Source organism: Magnolia sinica, chromosome 3 (genome assembly GCF_029962835.1).
Source record: "Magnolia sinica isolate HGM2019 chromosome 3, MsV1, whole genome shotgun sequence".
Lineage (NCBI taxonomy): Eukaryota > Viridiplantae > Streptophyta > Magnoliopsida > Magnoliales > Magnoliaceae > Magnolia > Magnolia sinica.
Genome location: NC_080575.1, coordinates 119,271,168 through 119,281,161, shown reverse-complemented (window position 1 = coordinate 119,281,161; position 9,994 = coordinate 119,271,168). Strand labels below are relative to the sequence as shown.

The 9,994-nt window shown below is 44.4% G+C and overlaps 1 protein-coding gene across 1 annotated transcript; it reads right to left on the bottom strand.

The window, feature by feature from the left end:
- Nucleotides 1-4,317: 4,317 nt before the first annotated feature.
- On the bottom strand, nucleotides 4,318-7,346 carry LOC131240964 (G-type lectin S-receptor-like serine/threonine-protein kinase SD2-5). Its single transcript, XM_058239535.1, has one exon. The coding sequence runs from the start codon at nucleotides 7,106-7,108 to the stop codon at nucleotides 4,478-4,480; it is 2,631 nt and encodes an 876-aa protein (XP_058095518.1). The 5' UTR covers nucleotides 7,109-7,346; the 3' UTR covers nucleotides 4,318-4,477.
- Nucleotides 7,347-9,994: the final 2,648 nt, after the last annotated feature.

Below are 9,994 nucleotides of genomic sequence, written 5' to 3'. Positions count from 1 at the left end.
ACAGGTTTACGTGTATTTAATTGAGGCTATTGATATAGTAGGCTACCATGTAGATGGGTTGTAATTGTACAACTCTAATTATCAAGTCGCTAGCTGTGAGTTCTCTTGGTTGGATGTGGACTGCTGCTATAACCCTGGGGGCGTGTTTGGCCGGGCACTGGTATTAGGAGGTAATAGAAGGGTTATTGTGTGCCATCCCATCCCATCTGCTGTTTGGGATGGCAGGATGTATTTCATCTGCCACGCCCTCATAAACACCACCCGTCTCAGAGACGGATTCGGAAAATGTGGGATGCACATTTTCACCACTATGTAGGGCCCCGAGATATCAATGAGATATCCACTCCCTCCATCATTTCCACTAGCCTACAGTCAGCCATGAACCTGTTTTGAGGCAGATATAAAATAGTGAGTGGGGCACATCACAAGAAGTAGTGGAGATGCAAACCCATGGGACTTGCCATTAATTTGTGACGGTCCAAACAAGCTGTTGTATATCCCATGGGCTATTGCAAACCCATGGGATCAACGAACAAACACTGACATCACCATCATTACCTTAAAATTGATCCCATCCCTCCTAATCCCATGGGTTTCGCCTGGCCAAACAGGCCCTTAAGGGGAGTATTCAAATGGTTACATCCTTTCAGTGATGGGATTAGGTGAGATGCATTTGTTTCCGTGCAGTTCCATCCATCATTTGGAGAGGATAGGAAAGGTTGAGATTAGGTGGGATGGAATTCTATTTAGTCCCCATGGAATTGCATGCATTTGGTCCATGCTGGATTTTTGTGGATTTTGAAATCCACTACACATGTGGGCCCTACATCGATGCATGCATTTGTCCATGAGGTTCATCCATATACACTGTTGTGGAAGAATTTCAGCCAACCCCAATTGAGGAAAGCTTGGCCTGGTTGGTTGAGCGACCTCAAAGCAGGTCGGACAGTAGGGCTAAACGAGCCAACCCGTGGCACGGTATTAGCTCGTCTACTTCGACTAAATCACGACGATCGATGTTCAGATTCCAAGTGCTTTTGTAGAGCTTTCACATCAGCTCGGAATCCAAAAGATGCCATTACACACTCCATCCGTTACCTCCAAACAGACCCTGTCGACGAGCAACCAGGCTCGGCCCACTTATGAGCTCAGACTGTTATAAGCAAGACCTAGACTTCAGGGTCAGGTCGGATGAGGACGTGGCCTACAATCATGCTGAGGAATCAACTCCAATAACGTACATGAGGAGTGATGTTCGGCGCATGATCGCGAGGTAACCGCCAATGTCAGCACGTGCACCATTCACACCTAATGGCAGAAGTCGTGCCAAGAATGACGGACAAATCACTCCAACCAGGAGGTATAAAGGAGGTATAAATATGAGACACACCAATAGCAACATGTACGCAAAATCTCTCACCCAAACTCTCATCTACACTATTTAGACCCAGATTCTTCGCCTGACTTTGGCATCGGAGGGTCCCCTGCTCTAGCTAAGGTCTCCTTTGTTTACATCATGTGCAAGTTTACAGGACTCGGCACCGGTGCTCGGAGCTCGGCAAGGGTGAGCTAGATTTCTGCATCAACAAACACCATTTACACATGACATTCTCGTTATATATGTGCAAGTAAACGACATTTGTTTTGAATTTGGTCTATTGATTACACTTTCATGGTCCACCAAACGTGATTTTGCTTAATCCAGTGTTTTCCCCAAAAATTATAAAACATGGGATCGGATGGCTACAGTACCATGGTATTTCCAGACATGCAATCATTGTGCAATAATGATGTTAATCCCATCTAATACAATTCAATACCATTCAATTCCACGGTCCGAACACACCCTAATTATGTAGGGGTACATATCAACAAGGTACATTGGGCCCGAGGATAATGAGCTACGCGGATTAGATCCATGGTCCAATTCATCCCTAGAAACTGAGTGATCGAGAGGACCTAAGTCCTCCTAAAGGGGGCCCAAATCTTCAGCCGAGACCGACCTAGCAACTGAGCCAATCTCCCGTGCATTTTCTAGGACCGGACGCAAATGTTTAAATCCCAAAACAGAGTCTCCTCCAACGGTCGGGGTAGAAACGGTACCTAGAATCGCTTATCATATCGAGGATCTGACGTCCGGTTGGGGTCGGGATGCCGGGGGAAGCTAGATTGGTGCCGGAATCTAATTTTCGGCTGTTGGAAGAGCTGCCTTTGCCGTTGGGAAAGAGGAGGTCGAGGAAGAATGACTGGTGGCAGATGCCGTGGCGACCATTGAAGCCGGCAACAATCTGCCAGCCGTGGATTGTCGACACGTAGGAGAGAGGCTCCGGTATGCTCTTCGCGATAGGACCTTGTTATCCAACACATCTGGATTAACGGAGGATTTTGCGGACGAGACCAGCAGCTATTTTTTTTTTAAATTATTATTATTATTATTATTTATAATTTCCTTCATATTAATCAATTAGTTTTCTTATGTTGGGTTCTATCCGAGTTTGTCTGGGTCCATTTTGGGATGGTCCAAATTGGACCCATTTAAAAAACTAGGTCCACATCGATGTCAGAAGTGTTGATTTTTAGAGCTATCAGACCCAACATGGGTCAAACATTTGTTCCCAGACATGCTTAATGGATCCAAATTTTGTACCTGACCCACCCATCGTTGGGTCAGGTCTAATGACCCATTGATTCGACTCCACCCAGTTGAAGGCGAAACTATCCCCGGCTAAAATGCTTACGTCTAGTATAGCTATCAAGCAATCTTTCTCTAGACACATGGCACACAATAGTTCCATCTTTTTTACCCCTGTGGATTATACACCAAAAAACGACACCACCCATTTGCAGGCGAAAGTCTCCCTTGCTAAAATGCTTACGTCCAAGATAGCTTGCTATCAGGCACTCTTTCTCTAGACACATGGCACACATACATCTGATCTTAGATGAAGGATACCCAGTAAATTTTGGACATACTATTTCAAACCCCTTATTATTTAAATCTTTTCCTTAGATGGCCGGTCCTAATTACTTGACTCGGCCCTATAAGGTTAAGGAAAGGGCCTTTTAAGCCCGATTAAGGCCACAGGCAGGGCTTAAGGAACTAGGGCTTGGCCCTACCGTGGCCATTTCCATCCCTACAAACCAGTCTTAAGACTTATTTTTACCTTGAATTCATAGCCTGGCTAATAGTTTCTCATTTGAACCGTTTATCTGCAGATCATGAATTGAAAAGGCACAACTGTCTCCTCCGAAGTGATATTTGAACATGGGTCCCAACTGACTAATGGTTTGGATCGTGAAGCCATGGGACCCACTTGTACAAGCTGTAATACTGAGCATTGCACATTTCAAAATATCGAACATTCTACTTTACTACATGTCTATTCTAGAGACTGAGTCGCTCATCCAAGTCATATATCTTGACGAATCAGCATCAAGTCACACTCCTTCCATATACTGTGGGGGCGGATGGTGAACTGCACTTGCACTGTTCACAGGGTGTTTCTTTTAAGTGTGGACCGTCCATCATAGGAGCTACCTCGCGAACAGTCTCAGTTCACCATCACCTTCCCAGTGAGTTAGGGATTGAGGCTCATGTCGACCGCTTTCCACGCAAACTAAAAATTCGATACCAGGGCAAACCTTAATGCAATTGCAGTAGGGGCAACGCATGTGAGTCAATCCAGACCATAAAATGTCAACTCACATTTTGATGGAGCACTATGAAAATTTAAACTGCGAGGGTGACAATACCATCCAACACAAGCCATTAAATTTGAATGACTGACCATTTCCTTTGAACCACCCATTTGAAGGCCAACATCAGGTTAGAATCATAGGTGGTGGTAAATTTTCAGAACATGATCCATCTGCTACCACACTCGAACCATCGATGATATCAATGACGTGGTTCTCCTTGATCTCTGCATACAACAGCCTAAGCAGATGTGTGCTTGATTCTCACCAAGAGCGATCGAAGTTCTTATTTCCACAGAAATTTCAAGAATATAATCCCAGACCAAGGACATCTATTGAACATGATTCTCAATTTTAGCTATCCAACTCCGCTCTCTCTTCAATGTGGCAGGCGTGCAAGATCTCATTGTAAACGGGTTGGATTGGATTAGAAAGAAATGCAACTGAAATTTGAGGTACTACTCCTCACTATAAATACCAGGAAATTTCATCAATTTCTCGATTTCCTCTTGATTAAACAGAATGATGGCAATTCAATCTACTTTGCATCCAAACACAGGAACAATATAATAATTCATTAAACCAAATTGATTGGTCTGGTTTAAAAAGAAAATCTAAAAGTAGCTTGAAAGCAAATTGCAATACATAATTCCAAAGGTACATTAGTAGTTAAAAGAACAAATACTTGAACCCTTGGTTTACAACAAACACCAACAGAAGGGAATCAAACATGTACCTGGACCTGCCAATGTTCATAACCTTACACAACCATAAGCTTCCATTATCTAGGCCCTGAGAGCACTGACGCCTGTGGTGGATCCGAGAAGACGTGAAAATCAGCCCTAGTAGTAGGATTGCATGCCATGGCATTGCAAAATCTATAACTGATCTCTGGCTCTACTTCCATTGCTCCCTCTAGGACCTTCACCACCATAGACATCAGAGGCCTTCTTGTATGATCATCCTGCAAGCACCATGCTGCCAGCTTAATCATTTTCATGGCTTCTTCTCTATGCAATTCCATATCAGCACTTGACCCATCGATGATGTCAATCAGATGGTTCTCCTCGGCCTTCTCCTGCAACAACCTAAGCAGATGCATGCTTGGTTCTGAACAAGAGTGATCCAAGTTCTTCCTTCCACAAACAATCTCAAGAACAACGATCCCAAAACTATAGATGTCTACCTTCAACGTAATTCTAAGCTGTCGCCATTCCGGAGCAAGATACCCTGGAGTTCCTCTCATTGTCGTCTGTACTTGGCTTTGGTCTCTATCTATCATCTTCGATAACCCAAAATCTGAAACTTTGGCGTTGAAGTTGTCATCCAAGAGAATGTTCTGAGGCTTGATATCCAAATGAACGATTCTTTGATGACAATCTTCGTGAAGATAAGCCAGCCCTTTTGCTACATCCAGTATAATCTTCTTTCGGGTTTGCCAATCTAGAACCTGATTCTTATTTCCATTGAATATCCAGTGATCCAAAGATCGGTTGATCATGTACTCATAAACTAGAAGTCGGTGAGATCTGTCTGCACAAAAGCCAATCAACCGCACGAGATTGAAATGGTGGATGTTGCCTATCGTTTCGACCTCTGCCAAGAACTCCTTCATTCCTTGCCCTGTTTTTTCCAATTGTTTCACTGCAATTTTGGTGCCATCTTCGAGAACTCCTTTAAACACAGATCCAAATCCTCCTTCTCCAAGCTTTTCCCTGAAATCATCTGTTGCAATGCGCAGGTCCTCATAAGAGAATCTCCCGGGCATTCCCAGTACTTGTTTGAAATATTCCCCTTCATCCTCCCTCTCTTTCTTCTTCTTCCTTGAAATCACAATGCACATAGCAAATAGAATAAAAACAACTAGCAATGCTACAGACCCTGAGATTATTGCAGCTAAATGGACTTTGTTTCTGGACGCACTGTTGGTGCCTGGTATTGGGAGTTGAATCTTGACGAATGCAGATGACTTGGAAATGTTAGTACCTGGTATTGGGTCTGCTCGTATCGACAGGATCTTGGTCAGCAAATAGCAGTATCCATCGGAAGTGTTGCTGCCATAATTAAAGAAAGCAGCTTTGCAAGTGCAGTTTTTCAAACATGCCTGCTTGCATCCTTCCAGATCTTTCAATTTCGGAACGGCAGCACCTGAATCAATGAAGTTGAAGTAGGAAAGGTTTCCAAAATTCACAAGACGGTGATAATCTAATGGACTCTGGCAAGACAAAGGAGTGATTTCAGAGCATCCCTGGCTTGGCAATGTTCCTCTGTTTCGCTTGAAGTAGTCCAACCCATCCAATGCCTTCGGACAACTACATTTGACGCCTCTGCTGCAAACTCCATAATCGCCACAATCGTGAGGATACTGGCAATCATCCAAACGTTGAACTACGAAATCATAAACCCCTCTCAAAATATCATTTTTTCGCCACTGGTAAGTCCTCAGATGCCCATCGAAACCCAGCCTCAGGTACTGATAGGATCCAACTGTGGAGTCGGGGGATACCTGATAACTATAGTTGGTTTCTCCAATGGTAAGGACAAGGTTTTTGCCATAGAGTGCCGCATAGGTTGTTGGTCTGCTTCCAGGATAAGGTAAATCCTTGCATTCATAGAGAGAACACAGGAAGAAGGAATCTCTCGGAATTGTATTGTTTGATATGTTCCAGTGCAAAGCCACCATTCTTCGATTCAGTCCTCTATGAAGATTTGGATCCGGCATCAACTGAACATACTTCAATGGTGGATCTGCTTCGACAAACGCAGCAAAACCAGCTGAAGTCATCTCAGCGTAGTACTGCCCGCTGCTGCAATTCTTAGCTGAGGAGCTGGCAATAAGCCGACGGCCCTCATATAACTTCTGACCTGGGAGTAATGTGTCGGTCGGATGATCAAACGACTCCCAAACCCTGTAGTTGATACTGTAAAGCTGAAGATTTCCATTTTCTTGAAGGACAATGCCGACAACGGACTTACCGGACGTGTCAGTAGACCAGACTTTGGTGCCATCAGAATCTCGCAGTACCAGATCTCCATCGGAGGTCAGAGTCAACGTCCCATTCTCTCTTATGGGGTTATCTCTGTTGGCTAACCAAACAAGGCCTGGAAAGCCTTCTTGAGGATCGGTTGCGCTGGCATTGAATGCTCTGAGAAAAACGATTGCAAGGAAATAGGAATCACAGGTGCCAGTGCAGATAAATCCGCACGCGAAGACTGGTACGTCCGGATCGGAGCTGTTCGCCTTAAAGATTAACCTCACAAAGGAGCCGTCTCCATAGTCGATGGTGTCGATTATCGAATTGTTGTTCGACCATGTATGATCGCTCCAACTAGGTTCTACGTACGTCGTGACAGTAGAGAAAAGACAGGAAGGAAAGCTGAGAATTGCGAAGAAGAAGATGCAGGGAACCATGACTCACACTCACTGTTTTCTTCTGCAACAACAGGGTTCTAAGTTTTCTTTTATGGCACCCGCCTCTCCCACGTGGCAACGCAGAATACGTATAAGAAATTACGACAGTTGAACACACTGCGGACCTAGCTAGAGACGGACGGTCTTGTAAGGGGCTCTGTGGGCCACCATGATGTATAATAGTTTGACAGATCATTTTAAGGCATGAGCCCAAAAAAGAGAAAGATTGAAGGATCAAGTAGACCACATCTAGAATTGGAAGCTTACCGTTAAAAACTGGGCACAAAAGTTCGATCAAGCTGGTATTTATGCTTTCCCTTCATTCTCGTCTATATGACCTCACAGGAAACAGGAGTTATTGGCCATTAAAATCCTTTTTTGGGCCACAAAAGTTTTGGATCAAGAAGATTTTTTTATTTTTCCTTCCATCTTGGTCTCTGTGGCCTTATCAGCCGATTGGATGCTAGAAAGCTGTCAATGGTAGGCATTCAGTGGCCACCGCTTCTTGTGATATGGTCCGCTTGAAATTTGTGTCTGTTTCATGTCTTAAAATAAGCTGTAAAAACAAATGGCCGGTATGGAGATGATTAAGCTCACCCTGTGAAAAAACAAACGAACAAACAAACAAAACAAAAATAAAATAAAATTGCATCATTACCTTACCTAAACTTGTCAGCTGCGATTTATCAATGGCCAGCCACTGTTTTCTATGTTGTGGGCTGACTGTGGAGCGGAAGGGGATGACTTATGCGTGGGTGATCCCTATGGTGGGGCAACCTTTTGAAAGAGTTGGCTGTTACATGCTCTTAATAAGTTACAAGTGACACTATAACTTGTGGTCCACATTATTAACTTGGGCGGATTGGCCGGTAGCAGAGGAGGGGCCCACGTCTACACGTTGGCTATTGCTTTCCAGTTGGGCCGCTCTGACGGCCCAGCAATGATGGAACGGGTTCCTGGGGAGCAGCAAAGCTTGGGTCCAAAACTGCAGACTCGGGCTCCATTGCAGCTATTGCAGGATTGGCCCGAAGATGATGGGCTACGTGGGTCATATTAATAGTACAATTTATCTCAGAAACCGAGTGATAGAGTTAGAGAGGGCCTAAGGCATCCTGAAGAAGGCCCAAATCTTCTGCCGAAACAGGCCCAGCGACTGAGCCCATCTCCCCTGCATTTTCTAGTACCAGACACAAATGTTTGAAGCACAAAACAGTCTTCTCCAACGATCGGGGTAGAAACGATACCTGGAATCCCTTCTCATAGCGAGGATTTGATCCGGCCTGGGTCGGGATGCCGGGGGAAGCTGGATTGGTGCCGGAATCTAATTTTTGGCTGTTGGAAGAGCTGCTTTCGCCAACGGCAGAGAGGAGATGGAGAAAGAATGACTGGTAGCAGATGCCGTGACAGCCATTGAAGCCGACAACAAGCTTCCAGCCGTGAATTGTCGAGACGTAGGAGAGAGGCTCCGGGCTGTTCTTCGCAAGGATTTTGCGGACGAGACCAGCGCCCTTTTTGGGGCGACTTGTGAGACATCTCCCTTCTTTCTAGCAATGGGTGTTGCTGACGAAGAGGCGAGAAGAGCCCGGGCTTCAGAGAATAACGCCCGATCTGTATCGACCGGAATCAGGTGTCCCGCCTCCATACGAATGGCAAAGATAATTGGGATCTGTATCTTGTAGGACGTAGTTAGGGCTATCAATGGGCAACACTGGCCCTCGGGGCTTCAGCTGAATTCAAGCCCGTTCATTAATTGGGCCGGGCTCAGGATGTGTCTAAGATCCTGTAATCCCAACCTGAGCCGGACCCATCCCGGTACATTTAAGGTTGGAAGGGCATTTTTATTAATGTTTTGCATGATTGGGCATTACTTAATGAACAGCTAGATCTTGCCCAAAAGAAAGTGGCTAGGATTGGGCTGGGCCATGCATAATCAGATCGTACTGAGTAACTCAGTAAGCAATCCGGTTTCCCCAACTAGTCGCTTTTACTTGATGGACCCCATCTGAACTGAAAATTTGATGGTAGGGCAAACTTCCAAGCAACTGCAATAGGGGCGCTCATGTGAACCAATCAAGGCCGTCAATCTCAGGACGCCAGAAAATCAAACAGACTGGGAGATGATACCATTCGATATCAGCCACCCAGTCTCATGCAGTGGGGGATTCGATATCAGCCACCCAATTTCATGTAGTGAGAGACGTGATGAGGTCGATCAACATAGCCTATTACCCTTAAAATAATATGAGAGGTTTCAAACTCACTCAAACATCCTGAAAACGTGACTTACCATGAATATCAAACTTACTATTTATAGACCGTATCCATTCCTAATAGACTTCATGGGTTTTGGCCAAAAATAGTAAACGTCCAATTTAGCCTAATCATGTTATTAGCCTAGGCAAGCCGACATAGCAGGTTGTTTGGTTAAAGTAGTTTTTTCCTTCCCCAAAATCATATCATATATGTCAAAAAACTTATCCCGGTTTGTGAGTTATAACTATTTTAAGGTCTTGACGGTCGAGATCATTTCCACATTCGATCGGGCCTTCTCTGGTCCATCTTGCCATGAAAGTATTTGCTACCCGCTCTACTTGACCTCAAGTTCTTGTCTAGCTTCGGTTATGATATATACCCGGCTAAGCCCGCAATGTTGAAAGTAAGTGAAATCTTCATGTCATCTGAAAGATCAATAATATAAGCATTGTTATTGACATTTTGGAGGATTGGTATCAATCAAAATTTGTTATTCTTCAACTTATTATAGGTCCCGGGCGAAAATCTCTCCTTGCATAGATGTACAATGTTATGGTCACCTACCTTAAGCACATTTTTCTTCTCCGTTAACACATCTTTTTCTTTTCCTCATTGTCTTTTGTGATATTTAGA

Excerpts from the sequence above, each read along its gene's own strand:
- LOC131240964 (XM_058239535.1), bottom strand. The coding sequence starts at position 7,108 with ATGGTTCCCTGCATCTTCTTCTTCGCAATTCTCAGCTTTCCTTCCTGT.